The 19,471-nt window shown below is 38.7% G+C and overlaps 1 protein-coding gene across 5 annotated transcripts in view; it reads left to right on the forward strand.

The window, feature by feature from the left end:
* The window catches only part of EXOC3 (exocyst complex component 3), a 33,989-nt gene extending 14,518 nt beyond the window's left edge, over positions 1-19,471 (forward strand). For all 5 annotated transcript variants that reach the window (XM_009682464.2, XM_068936317.1, XM_009682462.2 and 2 more), the window contains 9 exons: positions 2,139-2,256; positions 8,039-8,164; positions 9,649-9,749; positions 10,290-10,400; positions 11,079-11,229; positions 12,678-12,800; positions 15,594-15,755; positions 17,952-18,079; positions 18,579-19,471. In XM_009682464.2, coding sequence (XP_009680759.2) covers positions 2,139-2,256; positions 8,039-8,164; positions 9,649-9,749; positions 10,290-10,400; positions 11,079-11,229; positions 12,678-12,800; positions 15,594-15,755; positions 17,952-18,079; positions 18,579-18,750 — 1,192 coding nt within the window. In that variant the 3' untranslated portion in view covers positions 18,751-19,471. The remainder of the gene's footprint in view (positions 1-2,138; positions 2,257-8,038; positions 8,165-9,648; positions 9,750-10,289; positions 10,401-11,078; positions 11,230-12,677; positions 12,801-15,593; positions 15,756-17,951; positions 18,080-18,578) is intronic.

Genomic DNA, 19,471 nt, shown 5'->3' on the forward strand with positions numbered 1-19,471 from the left:
GCTCAGGCAGAAGAAGGTTCTGCATTTATGTTCTAGCTCTAATTTTCCAGTAAGACAGACTTTGGTCATGAAATTACCCTCCTGCCCTCCCATCAGAAAGTAGAACAGATGGCTGTTGAGTTAGACAATCCAAAGCTATTTAAAATCTCTCCCTCCAAATACTCCATGGTAGGAAAGCAAAAGTGAGGGGGCAAAACCACAGAGGCACACCTGTTTACCAAGCAGACAAATCAAAATAGGATCATTCCTGCCAAAGCAAGTTACGTAGCAGGTACCACTTGACTGTAGAATCTTGGAAAGAAAGTGAGATAGTGAGTAGAGTAGATTTCGTTTAAGGTATCTGAGAATACAGTTCTCTCCTGCACATCCATGTAATAAATGTGATGGAAATTAAAGAAGATATCTCAGGAAAAATGTAAAGCCTTAGGTTTCTAAAGAGAAGCTTGAGAAGGTAGCACAGGAATTGTATTCTTATTTGTTATCACAGACTGTTATAAAGATGATCATTAGTTGTTCTGTATGTTTGCAGTAGGAAGTGGAATAAGCAATCAGATCAGGCTTGGAGGTGGGGGGTAAGTAAGCTACTCAAGCAGGCTACCTGGAGAGCTTATAGAATCTCAGTCACTGGAAATCTTTTATGAATAAGTTAATTCTCTATAAGGAAATGATTTATTATACATATACATAATAAACTGCAAAGGAGGATGGCATATGTGATATTATGAAACCTATTTTTCTGTGAATTCTATTTCACCCTCTTCTCCTTGTATGAAAATAGCTTCTCAATTGCTATTCTATTTCTTGTTCACTTCCATGGAGCATTGTATTATAGAAGATAGTTTTATCCTTTCTAATCTTTCTGTAGTTTTATTAAATTTAATTGAATGTTAGAGGGGACATATAGTTTAAACTTATATTTGTATTTGCACGTTACAGCCACATTTGTGTATAGGAAGAAGAATTTTCATCTTGGGAACTAGAGGTAGGAATTTGTGGTCTTTGTTTTTGGGCATCAGTTGCTGTGCTAAGAGCAAGATCTCAGTGGCCCTGTGAAGTAGGGATAATGTTGGCATAATGAGGCTAGAAATGCTTTCTAATATGGCATAGTGCCATAGAAGAACCTGAAGTTGAATTAAGTCTAGCATCTGAATGTTTGGCTCCACTTTTCCCCTGAATAATCTTAGAAGAGGTCCTGCTATTACTTGAATTCTTTGTGAATAGCAACAGAATATAGCTTTAAATATCTTCAGTCTCATTTTCTACTTTGAAGAATATATTACTGATTTTTTAGGGGCATGAAATACCAAGAGTTCTTTCTATTTTATGCTTTGGCATAGCTTTGATTTTAGTTACAGAAGCAACTTTATATGATATCTTATTATAATAGTCAGATGCAAAATATCACTGCAAAGTAATAGTTTTATATAATCCTTGCTAAAGCGTGCTTGAAAGTTGCTCTAGTTTCTTTCTACTTCCATAAAAACAAGAATTTTCCTTTGCAAGCAAGTACACATAATAGTGCTGTTGTAACAGTAGTCTGCATTTATGATTTGGCATGTTTATGTCTCCTCTTCTCACATTAAATATATTATTCTTCCTGCAGGCTGACAGGTAGAATTTCTATGAATATATTTTTAGCTTTGATATGGATGTAGTAAAAGTAGCACACGAGAAGCTGCTTTGGGAACCTCTACTCATATTTAATTCTTTTGACTAATTTGCTGTTCTAGAGTTGAAAATGTTTAAGTTCTGTGTCTGTCATCACCTCCGAAATTTAAAAGACGAATAAAAATGTCTGCAATTAAAAGCCTACAGACTGAACAATAAGCTGGCTTTTATTTAATCTTAAATAATTACTTAAATCTTCTAGATAAAATTGAGTTAGAAATTCTTGAAAGGGTTAGATGTCTTTAAAATATGTCTATAACATTTTTTCTTTAAATATTCTTGCTTTTACTTATGTTTTTTCTTTTATATGGTTTTGTAAATGTGCTTAATTGTAGCTGCTTGTATCATATACTTTCTGAAATGTATAGATAATGGAAAATTGCAGTTTACAGTTGTTATAAACTATGCAGTTTTTTTGGTATGACACTTTCATCTCTTTATTAATTTGCAATGTCTTTTTTTAAATTTAGTACAGAGATGATGGGAAATTCAGAACTGTCTCCTGAAGTGGATGTAAATTGTCTGAATCTTCTAATTTCACAAAGTGTGGTAGACCAGCTTCTCAGCAAGTACATGTCAACACTCACTGTGAGTAGTAATAATTCAAATATACCTTCAAATGAAACTATAGTTACATTAGTGCCTCAGTACTTAAAGTATTGTTTTTGCATCAGAGGAAACTTTTGATAAATGGGAACTTGATATCATCACTTTAAACAAACCAGCATGCATATGAAGTTTTATAATACACAATTATAGTCAGAAGATTTTGTAGATGTAAATCATGAAATCTCAATGGTGACCTCTCGTAGAAGGAGAAAGGCTCTTGCTCCTGCTCAAGACTTACCCTTGAAGAACAAGTTTAGCGCCCTCCAAGCTGAGGAGGAGCTCAGCATGGCTCCAAGGGAGGCAACTGGCCTGGCAGACCCTGTGCCGTGCAGGAACACCCGGAAGAAGCGACGAGTGATTGTTGTGGGTGACTGCCTGCTGCAGGGCACAGAGGCACCTATCTGCCGACCTGACCTCCTGTCTAGAGAGGTTTGCTGCCTGCCAGGGGCTCGAAGAAGAGATGCCTTGGAAAGACTGCCAAGGCTTGTCCATGCATCAGACTACTACCCTCTGCTGCTCTTCCGTGTGGGCACTAACGACACGAAAGGCAAATTGGAAACCATCAAACGGGACTTCAGAGGACGGGAGGAGGAGTAGATGAGTTTTCCAAGTTAACAACTGGCTGCGCTGCTGATGTTGGCAGCAGGGCTTTGGTTTCTATGACCATGGAACCCTGTTTGAAGATCCGCAGCTGATGGGGAGCGACGGGATCCACCTACCAAGCGGGGCATGCGCGTCTTTGCCAACAGATTGGCCAGCCTGGTAAGGAGGGCTTTAAACTAGGCAAGATGGGGGAAGGGGAGTGGTATAGTGGCAGGGGAGTCAGTAAAACACTGCCCAAGTCAGGATGCCTCCAGCGGGTGCATATAGCCAGGGGAGACAGCATGCGACATGACTATGGAGGATCCTCTTGCACCTCTCCTGGGAAGCTTGCATGCCTGACTGGCTCTCTGAAATGCCTGTACACCAGTGCACGCAGCATGGGGAATAAGCAGGAAGAATTAAGAGATCTGTGTGCAGTCGCAGGGCCTTGATCTCATTGCAGTTACAGAGACATGGTGGGATAGTTCACATGACTGGAAGGCTGTCCTGGATGGATAGGTGCTTTTTAGGCAAGACAGGCCAGGAAGGCGAGGGGGTGGAGTTGCCCTTTATGTGAGAGAGCAACTGGAATGTATGGAGCTCTGCCTCGGGGTGGATGAAGAACAAGATGAGAGACCATGGGTAAGGATTAAAGGGCAGGCTAACCTGGGTGACACTGTTGTGGGGGTTTACTAGAGGCCACCTGATCAGGAGGAAGTAGTCCATGAGGCCTTCTACAGATAGCTGGAAGTAGCCTCACAATCACAGGCCCTGGCTCTCATGGGGGACTTCAACCACGCTGACATCTGCTGGAGGAACAACACAGCTAGGCACAAACAATCCAGGAGGTTCCTGCAGCGCACTGAGGATAATTTCTTGGCCCAGGTGGTGGAGATGCCAACAAGGAGAGACGTGCTGCTGGACCTTGTACTAACAAACAAAGAAGGTCTAGTTGGAGAGGTGAAGGTCAGGGGCAGCCTTGGCTGCAGTGACCATGAGATGGTGGAGTTCAGGGGCCTGTGAAGAGGAAGCAGGGCAATAAGTAGGACTGCAGCCCTGGACTTCAGGAGAGCAAAAGTTGGCCTCTTGAGGGACCTACTTGGAGGAACCCCATGCGGTAGGGCCCTTGAAGGAAGGGGGGTCCAAGAAAGCTGGTTAATATTCAAGTATCACCTCCTCCAGGCTCAAGACGGGTGCATCAATATGAGTAAGAAGTCCAGCAAAGCGGGCGTGAGACCTGCATGGATGAGCAAGGAACCCCTGGCAAAACTCCAGCAGAAGAAGGAAGTGTACAGAATGTGGAAAAGGGGACAGGCCACTTGGGAGGAACACAGGGACGTTGTCAGAGTGTGCAGGGATGCGATGAGGAAGGCTAAGGCCCATTTGGCCTTTCTTTGCTTCAGTCTTCACTGCTAAGGCCATCCCTCAGGAATCCCGGACCCTGGAGACAAGAGAGAGAGTCTGGAGAAAGGAAGACTCTCCCTTGGTCGAGGAGGATCAGGTTAGAGATCATTTAGGCAAACTTGACATCCACAAATCCATGGGCCCTGATGGGATGCACCCACGAGTGCTGAGGGAGCTGGTGGATGGTATCGCTAGGCCACTCTCCATCACCTTGGAAAGGTCCTGGAGATCAGGAGAGGTGCCTGAGGACTGGAGGAAAGCCAATGTCACCGCAGTCTTCCAAAAGGGTGAGAAGGAGGAGCCAGGAAACTACAGGCCTGTCAGCCTCCCCTCCAGCCCTGCAAAGGTGATGCAACAGCTCCTCCTGGAGGTCCTCACTAAGCATCTGGAGGACAAGCAGGTGATCAGGAGGAGTCAGCATGGATTCCCCAAAGGGAAATCATGCTTAACCAATCTGATCGCCTTCTGTGATGGGATGACTGGGCTGGGTAGATGAGGGCAGAGCAGTGGATGTTGTCTACCTGGACTTCCGCAAGGCTTTGGACACTGTCTCCCATCACCTCCTCGTAGGTAAGCGCAGGAAGTGTGGGTTAGATGAGTGGACGGTGAGGTGGCTTGAGAACTGGCTGGATGGCCGAGCTCAGAGGGTTGTGGTCAGTGGCGCAGAGTCAAGTTTGAGGCCTGTGGCTAGCAGTGTTGCCCAGGGGTCAGTCCTGTGTCCAGTCTTGTTCAATGCATTCCTCAATGACCTGGAGGAAGGCTCAGAGTGCACCCTCAGCAAGTGTGCTGATGATCCAAAACTGGGGGGAGTGGCCGACACACCACAAGGCTGTGCTGCCATTCAGAGGGACCAGGACAGGCTGGAGAGCTGGGCGGAGAGGAACCTCCTGAAGTTCAACAAAGGCAAGTGCCGGGTCCTGCACCTCAGGAGGAAGAACCCCATGCACCAGTACAGGTTGGGGGTTGACGCGCTGGAAAGCAGCTCTGCCGAGAAGGACCTGGGAGTGCTGGTGGACAACAAGTTAAGCATGAGGCAGCAGTGTGCCCTTGTGGCCAGGAGGGCCAATGGTATGCTGGGGTGCATTAGGCAGAGCGTTGCCAGCAGGTGGAGGGAGGTGATCCTGCCCCTCTCCTCAGCCCTGGGGGGGCCACATCTGGAGTGCTGTGTCCAGTTCTGGGCTCCCCAGTTCAAGAGAGACATGGAGCTCCTGGAGAGAGTCCAGCGGAGGGCTCTGAAGATGATGAGGGGACTGGAGCATGTCTCCTCTGAGGAAAGGCTGAGAGAGCTGGGCCTCTTTAGCCTGGAGAAGAGAAGACTGAGAGGGGGGATCTCATCAACGTGTATAAGTATCTGAAGGGGGGGTGTCAAGAGGATGGGGCCAGTCTCTTCTCCGTGGTGCCCAGCAACAGGACAAGAGGCAATGGGCAGAAACTTAACCACAGGCAGTTCCGTCTGAACATGAGGAAAAACTTCTTTCCTGGGAGGGTGACGGAGCCCTGGAAGAGGTTGCCCAGAGAGGTTGTGGAGTCTCCTTCCCTGGAGATACTCAAAACCTGCCTGGACGTGATCCTGTGCAGTGTGCTCTAGAGGACCCTGCTTGAGCAGGGGCGTCGGACTAGATGATCCCCAGAGGTCCCTTCCAGCCTAAATGATTCTGTGATTCTGTGAAAGAATAATTATGCTTTACAGATTGTCTTAACTGTATTTTATTAAAAAGAAAAGAATTCCAGTGTTTATACTTAGCCCTGTGCATTTGAAAGAATCTGTTAATTAAAGTATTCTGAGATTTGTAAGCCAGTGAGCACTGTTTGGTCTATATGTAGTGGACTATGTCAACCTTTGGTATAATCTTTTCTGATATGATCTCTTCAAGGCATTCAGGATGTTCATGCAGCATATTTGCCAGATTGATTCTTTTAACTGTTTTTCTTTTCATGCCTGTGCGCTGTGTAAGTGTAATTTCCTTTAGTGGATGCCATTTCAAGTGCATTTTAAACGCAAAGACACTACATATTGCTTGGGATAGATGACACAGTATCTGGCTTAACCTACAAGTCCCTGAAAATTGGTTGAAAGCATAGCAAAGAAATCGGTATATGATTGTCAGTGTTTTTTGTCCTTGAAGATCCACTGTTAGTCGTGTTTAAGATGATTGTGCTAAATGGAACTTTGGATCTGCTGTTCTTGCACAGTTCTGTTGCATTCCTGCCTTTCCTAAGTATAGGAGTTCTACCATATAGGGAGATTTGGGGCTTCTTTGGATGTGTTAGCTACTTAAAAAAATAGCAGTCTTTTGGAGTTTATATCCATCCCAGTCATATGAAGCAATTCTGATATTTCTTTCAAGGAGATCAACAGTTTTTTTAAGTTCAGGAAAGTTTCTAGTAGAGACTCCGCTTCACGTTAGCTAGGAGTTTTATTCAAGTTTATTTTTCAGCACTTACCTTTAGGACAAAAGGGTTGATTTGTTTTCTCAAGCTACTCTGCTTGACTCAGGAAATGCCTTTGAGTTCATTTTGTCCTCTCTCAAGATGAAAAAAGATATCTGTGTTGTTTTTCAGAAATGTTTTTGCCTGTATACTGAAAATTAATATTAAATATATACCATCTCAATAAAAAATCTCTTTTTCATAAGGAATAAAATACTAAGATTTTTGTGGAGCACTTCAATTTTAAAAATTGTGGCAAATGTTGATCTTCATGTGAAAAATGTTGATGTCCAATGGGCTGATTGTTTAACAGATTAACTTTTTCTTGGCCAATCACACTTCATCAGAGCAGTCCCATGCTCATAGATGTTTTTGTACATCATTTCACATAACAGTTAAGGCCACACAGAACCATCTTTACATATAGCGCTTCTTGTAGTCAGTAGTCGGCTGATAGGAGTTCTGACCAAAAGAAAAGGACTTAAAGCATTAGAAAAAAATCACCCATTTTAGACTTTGCACCTTTTATTTCCCCTCCTTTCTGTATATGGCTACTGGTCATATTACAGAGCAGGACACACTAATATGTATGTTATAAGTTCATGGTTCCCACTAATGTATAATAAGAATTCAAAGAATCCAATTACAAATTTAATAAACATTCTGATCTTCACTATCTGCTTTTGTGAAGATGTCCATGATATCTGTGTCATGCAAGTGATCAGAAAAATGGTTTAGTCTTGTTTTAAACAATTGTTCTTGATACTTGTTTGCAGTATAATGTGTTTGCTTCACAGAAAGAGAGCCAGCTCTTGCATCTCCACCACTATTTGCTGCAGCACTTAAGTTCCAAGAAACACAACTCATTATGTCTAATCCTGCTTTTTATCTGTGACAGTAATGAGCATCAGCTTCCTCAAATGTAGGTAAATGACACTACAGGCAAATGTGGGATAATATTCCTACAATAGGTATTAGCCTAATTCTTTCAGCTGTTCAAAAATTTGGTTTAGAACCTAAAGCCTGAGGCTTAATAACTGCTTCCAAAGTTAGCAAAACTCATTTGCTTTTTGTTTGGAGCGCTCCCATTCCAAATCAAGGTTAAGCTTGACTTGGGCTACATCATAAGCTATTGTTCTTTATCAGTACTCTTTTTCTGCTTAATCAGTGTAAATCTTAATTTATGTTACCTATATCCTGTAGGGATCACTGCAGTGGTCAACATTATTTATTACCATGTCACTCTTCATTATGGGAATGGCTGCTTTTTCAAATACTTTTTTTTAATTTTGCTTTGTTAGATCCATAATTCTTTGCTTTTTCTTGGTTGTTTTGTTTGATGCAGTCTAACATTATTGGTTGGCTACGAAAAGCACTGGAGACGGATAAAAAAGACTGGGTAAAGGAAACTGAACCAGAAGCAGATCAGGATGGGTACTATCAGACTACACTCCCAGCTATTGTTTTTCAGGTATAAGATAACTTGGTCATTCTAGAAAATATACAGAAGCAGAGCATGGATTAATACAAAAAGAAAAAAAAACCAAACAGTTTGGAATGCCATTGTTCTAATATGTATTGAAGTGCAGTTTGTTTTTGCTACAGAGTAGTTAGTTGGAGGAGTTTTTTGTTCTGAGATTCTTTACCTTTTTCATTTTAACACTTAGACTTCGTTCTTGTTGTATGTAGATTAGGAACATATTTTTCCTAGCCTGTTTAACTGAGATACTTCTATTTAGTTAACTACTCCTCCTTAGCTATCTTTATGTAAATTTGTAATGTAAAACTACCAGATTAAGATATTTGTAAGTTATTGGAATATAACCTGTTAATATGGCACGTATTTGTTTCTAGAATTATTCATTAGTTACACAAACACCTTAAAATACTGGAAAGAAAAGGTGTTTGTCAAAGATCAAAAAAACATTGCTGTTTGAACACTAATTCACTTAACAGCTCCCATTAATGCCTATCTGAATTATGAAAGATCTTAAAAACAGGAAAGATGCAACTATTTCTAAGATCTTAAAAAAAAACAAAAAACAAAAAAACAACCCTGCACCACCGTATTAGTGAATTTTTAAAATCTTTGTCAATCAGAAAAATAAAATGTCAGCTTAGTATACTCAATTTCTAATTTTTCCTTACAGATGTTATATTAGATACCTTCAAAAAAAGAAAGATGGCCCTTTCCTCTTCTTGCATGTTTTCCACTTTCTTTTATTTGTCTTTATACCAATTTTTTGCTACATTCTTTCATATTTATATTAGCACCAAGGTTGACTAATCTTCAGAAAGTGTGTGATGGCAAAAAAAATTGATGGCTAATTAGCTCTAGTATTACTTATCAGTACTGTCAAAGGTTGCAAAATTGAGGTTCATGTAACAGTGAAACTTCCAAAATCATCTCATGGTAAAAGTAGGTCATATGTTTTCATCTGGTTTTGTACCCTTCCTCTCCAATTCTCCTCTTCTCAAATGCAGTTCTCTGTAGGTCACTTAGAGCTGGTGCCTAATTGTATTTCATGAATGTAGGCATCTCTGATACTTCACTAAAGCAGGCTCACTACTTTTACATGTAGGGGAAAGTAGTGGAATTCTAATCACAGTTATTTGTTACTGGCTGCAGGAAATGACCCAATAACCTTGATCCACTGTAAAACAACAAATTTCTATTGAATTAGAAATAGGAATAACTTGGATTCTTTCATCTGCAAAAAAATAACTTTTTGTATCAGAAAAAAATACAGCACACGTTAATGACTGTCAAGAATTTCATAGCTAGATCTATGAAGATACTGGGGTTGGGGGGTGTTTTAGTCAGCAGAAATTGGACTTGTTTAAAAAAAAATGTATATGTAGAGCTGGTGCTAAATAGAAAATCCAAATAAGAACTCTGTCTCGTCTGGTTAACAACTGGTATAATCCTGTCTTTATAACTATTTTTTAACTTAGATGTTTGAGCAGAATCTTCAGGTAGCTGCTCAGATAAGTGAAGATTTGAAAACAAAGGTACTCCTTCTATGTCTTCAACAAATGAATTCATTTCTAACAAGGTAAAACAAATTTTAAAAATGTGAATGCTTTATCCTGCCTCTGCCTCTGTTCCTACATTTCCATACTCAGTTTTCCTTTGCATGTTTGTTTATTACTTGGTCTCTCTTCTGTCATGTGCATACCAGCCAAGTTCTTCTTCCCTTTCCTTTTCTGTTTCCTTTCTTCTTTTCCCTTCTTCCTCCCTTCCTCAGTTTCACCAACTTTTCTTGTGCTGGTGACTGGCAGTCTCAGTTCCACCTCATAAACGGCTCTAATTCTTGGAGTCAGTTCCTCTTTCTTTTATATCTCCAACTGGTAATCCTTCCTAATAAGGAAGGCTAGACAGAAACCATCTCCTTGGGCTCAGCTGCCTTTTAAAATGTTTTGGATGAAGCGATTGTACTCAGAGGAAAGAGACTAAATGCCACGTGACTAACAGCTCCCATTATGAAATACTTTTAAATACCTTTCAGACCATTATGGAGCATTTGGTCCTGCAGTACGTACTAGGTTATTACAGATTTCTGTCTGTTTAATGCTATTCCTTGGGTATGTTACAGGTACAAAGACGAAGCACAGTTATATAAAGAAGAGCATCTTAAAAATCGTCAGTATCCTCAGTGCTATGTTCAATATATGATTGCAATCATCAACAACTGTCAAACATTTAAGTAAGCCTGCACATTTTTTCAGTATTGTGGAAAAAATCAATATTCTAATATAATTCATAATACTACACCTTCTGAAGGCCTTCTCTTCTTTCCTATACAAAGAGGGTTAGCTGAATAAACAAAGAAGGCAGGTTTACATACATTAATGTTTTAGAAGGCAGATACCATGGTTGTCATTGCTTTTGCTAAGCCAAGCTCTTACCCATCACCTGATGCAAATCCACTTGCTGTTAGATTCTGAGAATTTCATGGCCTTATCTTAAAATTTCAGAAGAATGTTTAGAAAGTCATTTCAGTTAGTTTGTCTGGGGCCTGCCAGTTCTCTTGCATTTGCTCTCTCGCAGTTCCCCTTTAAAACAGGATGATTAAGATGGACAGAACTGGAGAAAAATAAATCTGCATTACGAATGTTTGATTTCAGCAATCCAACCCAACGTTCAACTATTTCTCTGCAGCCATTAGTTTGTTACCAACATAAAAGTAGTTTAATGTGATCGCTGGAAAAACTTGCTGGAGAGTGAACTAAAGCTTCCAAAGCAATCAATAGAAGTTATTCCCCCTTGCAAAAATAAGACTGTCTAGTATGTCTCTTTCTGTGCGTGCACTCAGGCAATTTAGTAGCAATGAAACTGTGCATCTGCTTCAGTGCATGATGAAAAGCCTTGTTATTTGTCACAGAGAATCTATAATCAGTCTGAAAAGAAAGTACTTGAAAATTGAAATGGAAGACACATTGTCCAGCAGTCATACAAACATGGATGCCATTTTAGACATCATTGCCAAAGAAGGATGCTCTAGCCTGCTAGATGAAGTCTTCATGGATTTAGAGGTTGGCTCTTTTTTTTTTCCTCAAAAAAAATGTTGCTTTATAGGACAAGGAAAAAGATAACTCAGGAATTAATTAGTTACAGAATTTTTTGATCATTAAATATATTTTCTCTGTGGTATGCTAGCAAAATGCCAATAAATGTTCTTCATTGGTAGTTTGCAGAAGGCAGTTGGTCAGCAGAAGACTGAAAAGTTTTCAGTTATATATCACAGAGATGATTTCAGGCAGATGCTTTGTCTATGATGAATATTTTCTAGTTCAGTGTATTTGGTGTATTACTTGCATAGCTGTGTTTCAAGAATTATTTGGGAAACTTCTGATGATCTCATTAAGTCATCATCTTTGTGCAGCTGCAGAAAGGCAAAGAATTAAGGTTGTTCACAGACTCTTAAGATTGGCACTTTCTGACTGTGATAAAATTCCATGTTTAAGAAGAGAAAAAAGGAAAAAATGGGCTTTTCATAGTTAAAATAAATTGGGAGTGTAGGGTGAGAGGGAGGGAAGTTAGAGAAATGGGGGAGGGAGAAAGATGCTCCAGGACTTCTTAGATTTTTAAAAGCATTTTGAACTTAACATACACCTACACACCTCAAGTGATGCACAGTAAGAAAGATGCGGGGGCATTGTTTATCTTAAAGGTCTCTTAAAGTTCCAAAACCTTTTTCTCATTAACTGTATTCACTGATTATGGGGAGATGGTCCATCTACGCTAATAACTGTCCTTTGAAATTCATTAACCTCAAGCTTCATGTCGCTATTAGCATAAAACACAGACCAGTAGTACATAAAGAATCTTCCTACTGGGGAGAGATAAAGATTTGACTTCTAAGTAACAAAGCAAGATGGGTAAGTAGATGTTGAGAGTAGTGGAATTATGCATTGTGAAGTTCTGAAAAGAGAATTGTAGAGACCACCAAGTTTGGAATAGGCATAGGAAGTTTCTGGGATCATCCCAAAGAGGAAAAACTAGGTAGGAGCAGCCCAAGAGAGACAGCATGAAGTTTCAGTATTGCAGTGGTTTAAAGGTGCCTTGCACCAGTACACATCAGACCTTACGCTAATTTTTGTTCTTGGACCTTACATTTTTATTACCTTGAGATATTTAAATAGACAACTAAAATATTTTGGAGAGCTCATATGAAACAAACTCTCAGGTTAGTGCACTTGGTCTGTATATACAATCAGTATGTCTGTCTGTCTGTCTGTCTGTCTGTCTGTGTGTTAGCACAGCACTCCATGGCAGCTGGCATTCTGACAACCAATCAAATCTGTTGGAATGTGTAATAAGATCACTTTTCTACACTAACTGTGTATTTCTTCTGAAGGAGTGTAGTTCCGAAATGCATGACATTTAAAATTATTTACTTTTTTTTTTGTAGTTGTGCTAAGATAAGATGAAGACTATCGAAAAACAGTATCCTGATCAATTTTCATTGTTATCTTCTCAGCCACATCTCAATGAGCTGATGACAAAGAAGTGGTTGATGGGGTCTAATGCTGTGGGGACTATTTGTGTCACTGTAGAGGATTATTTCAATGACTTTGCAAAAATAAAAAAGCCCTATAAAAAGGTAGGTGTAAAACATTTTATGATACTTGGAAAATATATTCTGAATATCACGTTATTTTGGAATATTTTACAGAATTCAGAATTGGAATATAGAAATCAGAATTTTGAATTGATTTGCTGCTGGAAATTAAAAAAAAAATCATAATGTCTAAAATGCATTCCTCATCTATTTTGCTCAGCTACATATAACATTTTCAAAGAAAAATCAGAGTTGTAGAATTTAGTCAAGAAAATGTATTAGTATATTATTAGATTGTATTCTTACCAACTCCTATTTTTCTGCTTCTCCTCAGAAGTTTGTAGATAGATAAAATTTGCTCTTCTGAAACTAGTACTGCTGGCTTGCAATTTTTTTTTTAAGCACGTTCTGCAATTTCTAGTTGTGGTATATACAATAAAGCATAGTTAAATTGGCACTATATGGTTTGGTAAATGCATACTCCTATTTAAAGAGCTGTTACAGCAGTATAATATCACAGGTAAGGTCTTTTTAATTTTTTCCTTTGTTCTATTAAACAATTTCTGGATTCCTATTATCTGTTAATCTTTTATTATTATCCTAGTTATTTTTATCCTTTATTGAATTAAATTCAGTTTTGTATAGATAAGATAGCTAAAAGCTGTCTTGAACAATTCCCTAAGACTTATGAAATATCTGAAGCTAACAAGATCAGGATTTAGAGGAGGTCTCTGAACAAACTCTTCTCAAGTCAGAAGCATCTGAAAGACATGTTCTGAAACATACATTTATTCCTTCTTACCTTAACTTTTAAAGAGCTAGAAGGGACTGCTCCATGTTCTTCCGATGAACTCTTTACCTCTTCACCTTCAATATTTGCAGATCCTGGAGGTCTTATTGTGTATGTGACTTACAGGCATATTCAGTCCAAAAAAAGTGTACAAAAAAGTTAAGCCAGTCCCAGAATAGTTCATAACTGTGGAACATCTTTCTTTCCCAGGACCGTTCTGTTCCTGCAAAGCAATAGTGCTTGGCACAGGTTTTTTCTATGATTAATATCAATCTCTAAGATCCTATGCATTTCATTTAGTGTTTATTGCCATCTTACTGGAAAGACTTTTTGGCACTCATCATACCTTCTATTCCATTTTTCTCCCAGCATAAAAAGATTTCTAACCCAAGACAACATGTGTTTTTGAGCTGGATGGGATACAGTTTTTTGATTTGCTGTGGGTCTTGTTTTGTTTGTTTTGTTCTAAAATATTCCTGGTTAACACTGTTTTGCAAAACCAATTTTTAAAAGCCATATGAACAGAGGACCTGAGAAGATACAGTAACCCTATGGGTAGGACCATCATCTGGAACATGGAAAGTCTGGATCTTGTGTTCATTCTGCTTTGCTGTTTTACCACGTGCAAAGGGAATGCCCTGTCATGCTGCTGGCTCTTCTTGAGTGTTCTTTTTCTCAGTTGTAGTACAGCTGTTCCTCTTTGTAAATGTTAACTTTTCAGAGGAATGGGGCATACATGTCTGTCTTCCACACCCTGTTCTGTGTAATTAATCTTCCTCTATGTAATTGGCATCAATTCCACAAATGCAAGAGCTTCAACTGAAAAGACTGAGAAAGCAGCCCTGAACAACCTGTAAACTGAAGTAAGTTGCATATTTGTGATGTTTCTGCTCTATCGTGAGAGCAGGATTTGAATTCACATTTTCTACATTCTGGCTGAGGGCTGTGACTTGCAATACTTCATAATCTGTTGTTTTCTCTTACCCCTCCCTCACTCCCCCACCCCCAAACCTTTCTCCAAAATTTGGACTGAAACTGGAAGCACATGTTGATTTGAAAATAAAGCTTGACATATACTATAAAAAATATTATAAAAAGTTTTTGTCAACCTATTTTGTAGGCTTTTTCTTAATTGTAAGCAACTCTGCCACCATGCTTAGGAAAAAATAACTGAGATCTTGTGGGATTTAGGGACTCCCCTCATATTAGGGTTGAAGAAGCAGCTAAGAGTTTTTTCAGACCTCAGCATTAGTCTTGCACCAATACCAGATGCTTCACTTAGGCACCAGTAGCTATTCCCTATAAAAAGAGAAGTTGAGAACAGCAGAGCAGTCAAATTCAAGATCTGAGAAGGTGAGTGCTACTGACTCTGCAGGTTCTGCCAATCCACTCTCTCCAGGCTTCTCAGCCAAACTTGTCCCAGAGCACAGGTAATGCAGGCCAGGTTGGAATGCTTTATGCAATGAACTGGAATCCTCCAGCAAACACCTCTGTGATGGCTGGTCATTCGTTGACCAGACAGGAAAAGCAAGGCTTCGAGGCCAAACAAAGCCGAGTCATCTTAATTTTTTCACGTTTTAAGTCATCTTAATTATTTTTAAGGTCATCTCAATTATTTGACGTTTATTCTTTTATAGTAGTCTTTGGATATGCTTGTGCTCCTCCAAAATAATTCAGATATGTCAGAGACATCTTGTTTTTGTTGTTTTATCTCTTTTTGGTACTTGGCACATTCTTTTCATTAAGGAAGGACAGATTTTCATTTCCGTTAGCATCACGAAAATCTAAAGCCATAAAGTCTATAGCATTATTTTGGAGTTATGCTGATCTTTGAAACCTGTTGCTTACAATGTCCTCTAGTAGGAAGAACAGCTTTTTTTAGAAAACTAAAATCTTTCACTGGTATTATAACAAAAACCGTGTACTGACAATGAAGTGCAAATACACATTTCAAAGCCTAGTAATTTTCAAAGACTAAATATAATGGTTACGTTTGTAGGTATCACTGGCATAATCCACTACCTTTTTTTCTTTTTTTCTTTCAGACAATGACTATTGAGGCACATCGAAGAGTGGTTGTAGAATACATTAGAGCAATCATGCTAAAACGTATATCTTTCAAGAATGCAGAAGAGAGAAAAGAGGGTGCGGAAAGAATGATCAAAGAAGCAGAACAATTTAGATTTCTGTTTAAGAAACTTGCAGTTGTAAGTATTTGCTTCAGGTAATGCTGATTAACCTGATAATTTAGAATAAAATACAAGTGTTTACTGCTTGGGGAAAATGGCTAGAGTTAGATGTCTCCAATATGTTGGGTGATTTGTGAATACCAAGGATGCCCAGCTGAAGCCACGGATAGAGTTTCTGAACACGCAGATATCCATTGTTAAAGTTCCTAAGCAGCTGTGTTTCCGCTGCTATGCATTTATACAGCTCTCTGCAGTTCCTTCTAGTGGCCTTACAGAGACAGGCACCCTGAATGCTTAGCAATAAGTGAAAGAAAAAAGCAATTATTTGGTGGGGGAAAAGTAATTGTGGTGTGTGGGGTTTTTTTTTGTTTGTTTGCTAGCTGGAGGAGAGGGGAATACTACCTGAAACAGATATTTATTAGCCAAATATGAGGTAGCGTGTATCATTTAGAATCATAATACAGGTATGTTGACCTTATTTAAAGCACAATGGAAATACGAAAAGGGAGACCAAAAGAAGGGGTTTAAGAAGCAACTTATGAAATATGGTCAAAATTATATATACATATATTTCCTTATTTAACTACATAAGGAGTAGGAAAGGCAGTAGGGCCAACAGATGATCAAAAAAAGGAAAAGAGTGCAGAGAAAGATAAAGCCAGAAAAACTGGGGTGGGGGTTGCAGTGTTCATGTCTGCTCGCTGTAGAAGATGTTGGGGCAGGTCCTATATCAGAATCCTTCATTATGCAGGATTCTTTGCAAGAAATGTTTCAGATTAAGGCATTAATAGATAGAAGAGATTATGGAAAAAATAGACAAAATAGTATCAGATTCCAGGATCGGGTGACGTGGAACTCAAAGTGCTAAAATCATTCAGAGAATATCCAGAATATCTATTTAATAGATACTACAGTTTAGCTGATCTGTTGTTGTAAGCTGCCTTGGTAAATGTAACTGATTGAAAGATGGAAAATGAAGGGTAGGAGGATCAGTTTCATATTGGAGGGAGATCACCAATGAAGTCCGAAAAGGATTTTTTGATGGATCCTGTGATGCTCATAAGTTATCTAAGTTGCACGGTTCCTGAGCTGGCAGGGTACAAGAGTCAGTTGAAAAACTTAAGAAGGTCTAATGATTAAGCAGTGAAACAGCAGGTGAACATGCATCAACTTACAGTTCTAACTTCACAAAAATGATGAGGTCTGAGTTGACTGTTACTGCTCAAGAATAAGATCATAGAATTCAAAAATGTCATCTTAATGCCTCACACCACTCAGAAAAGCAGACAATGTCTGGCAAGGAATAAAAACCAAAATAGTAAACATTCTGCCCCTATAGAAATCTATAATTCATATGCATCTTGTGTGCAGTAAGCTTGTGTGAGGAACAGATGAATACATTACAATCCTTCAGTCAGAAAAAGGTGACTTGTGAGAGAAGGAAATGTGGCAGAGGTCTCTTACAGCGTGAGCATCACAGAGACAGTGAATAACAATTCCATTCTTTTATCAGAGAGATGGTGACCAAATAGGCATCAAATTAATTTAGCCAGTGGCAATTCCAAAAAAATAAAAGACTGTGGTTCTTTCTACAGCATGTGGCTGTGGGAGTTTGAACTACAGAAGTTTATGGATGCCAAAAATTTACAAGAGTTCAAAAAGCAGCTGGATAAATTCAGAGAAGAAAAGTCTATTGCAGCCTATAAACTGGAAATGATTACACCTCTAGCTCATGGATTTCCTAGGCTGCAAATTGGTGGAGGCTTGGAGAGTATTTTGAAGAAGTATTCCTACATTTCTACCCTGTTTTTATATTCATTTTCTAGGCATCTGACTTGTTGCAGCTCTTCTAACAGAGTAAACAAAAGCTATACTATGTGTGTACCTAAGAAAAGAGAATATATTGGTTGGGTCTGTTCAGCTAAAGTTATAAGTGTCAGTTAAATAAATAATGTCTTTACTGGAGATCCAACTTAGTTGAAATATATTTGTAGGTCAAACAGTAAATAATTAGAAACAGAAAAGGGAAGAGACTTAATGGCGAGAACTCAAAACTATTCTGTTTTCTTAATGTCAGAAAATTAAGCAGTTTTGGGAATTAAACAGCATTGTAAGACAAAACACTAATTAAAGGATTGTTTATAGATTTGGGCAGAGGTTGCTTTTGTTGTGTTTTTGGGCTTTTTTTTTTTTGTTAAACTTTTCATCTTGCAGGGATCTGGAGAAGACACTGAAGGACTCTGTGGCATCATTGAAGCCATTGCAGAAGTGATCAAACTAACTGATCCTTCACTACTCTATCTGGAAGTTTCAACTTTAGTCAGTAAATACCCCGATATCAGGTAATTCTCTTCTCAAAGTTAAATACATATATGTGCAGTGTTGTGTGTGTGCCGTATGTCCTCTCTCTACCTCACAGATATTGTTTTAAAATTAGCCTGAAACTGCAAAGTAGCTATATGTAAATATTTTCATATTATTCATATTTTAGAATGTAACCATTTTCTTATGATAAGTGATACTAATGGAGACTGTATATGTTCTGAAATAGGAAGTGCATGTACTTAAGTACTCTGTGGCACAGCAAAGGAATAATGAACATACTCTGTGTTCTGGGAGTATAAAATATATCTTGAGTCCTAAGAGCAGTCACAATGGTGCTTTATATTGAGCTGGAAAAGCTAGTACTGAGTGACCAGAGATCTGATTAAGTACTTGAGGTATTAGAAGTACATAATGAAACTGAGTTGAAGGATTGTGAACTAAAAGCAATATTTCTGACAAAATATTACTTCTATGAAGTTTCTTACTAATGGCAGTTTTATCATTTTCCTTTGGCAGGGATGACCATATTGCAGCTTTGCTCACAGTGAGAGGAGATGCCAGCAGAGATATGAAGCAGACTATCATTGAGACCTTGGACCAAGGTCCAAGCCAACCAAATCCGAACTACATGCCAATTTTTAAAGAAATTACAGTTCCCACTCTAACTGTGCCAAAACTTCTTAAGTAATTGACAATGCTGTGTTTTTGTGTCATTACTGGTCTGGGATCAACAGGTTTGAAATATTTGATGGCAAAATTGGCAATGCTTTTTCAAGTAAAGTTCAATACTGATACTTGCTAGGTATGTTTCTAAGGACTTTTTCATGTGGGGAGACATAGTCACATTTCTGAAAGAAAATAGTGTTAACGATCAGTCAAATTACAGTTTGAAGAATGAAGATTCTGATGGCCAGAATGCTTTTTACTGACCCATCTTACAGCCATATTTGCCATTAGCAAATATATTTTTCTCATGGAATGTTTCTGCACTGTACAGTACAGTGCTGTATGAAGATATTTATACTGAAAACAGCAGAGCTGAATTAGTGCTTAATGCAGACTAAATAGACCTGGATATGCTAATATACATTGCTTACAATACCTGAGCTGACTCTATTAAGGACTATCTTTATATGACACTGCACTGGGCATATATTAACATCTTCAATTCACTTTCACATTGTACTTTGTGTATGTATTTACTCTGATGTAAAATAGTTTATTTCAGAAAACGTAATTATAAAATCAGTTTCCTGACTAAGGGGTTGAACAAAATTGCTAGCATGCAATTTGATTATAGGGTGAATAAACAAATAATTAAAAAATACTTGAGGTACAAAAATAATTTTTCATTGATTCACTAAAAATGGCACATAAAGCATCACCAATTCAATAAAATGTTAAAACTA

Source organism: Struthio camelus, chromosome 2 (genome assembly GCF_040807025.1).
Source record: "Struthio camelus isolate bStrCam1 chromosome 2, bStrCam1.hap1, whole genome shotgun sequence".
In the NCBI taxonomy this organism is placed as follows: domain Eukaryota; kingdom Metazoa; phylum Chordata; class Aves; order Struthioniformes; family Struthionidae; genus Struthio; species Struthio camelus.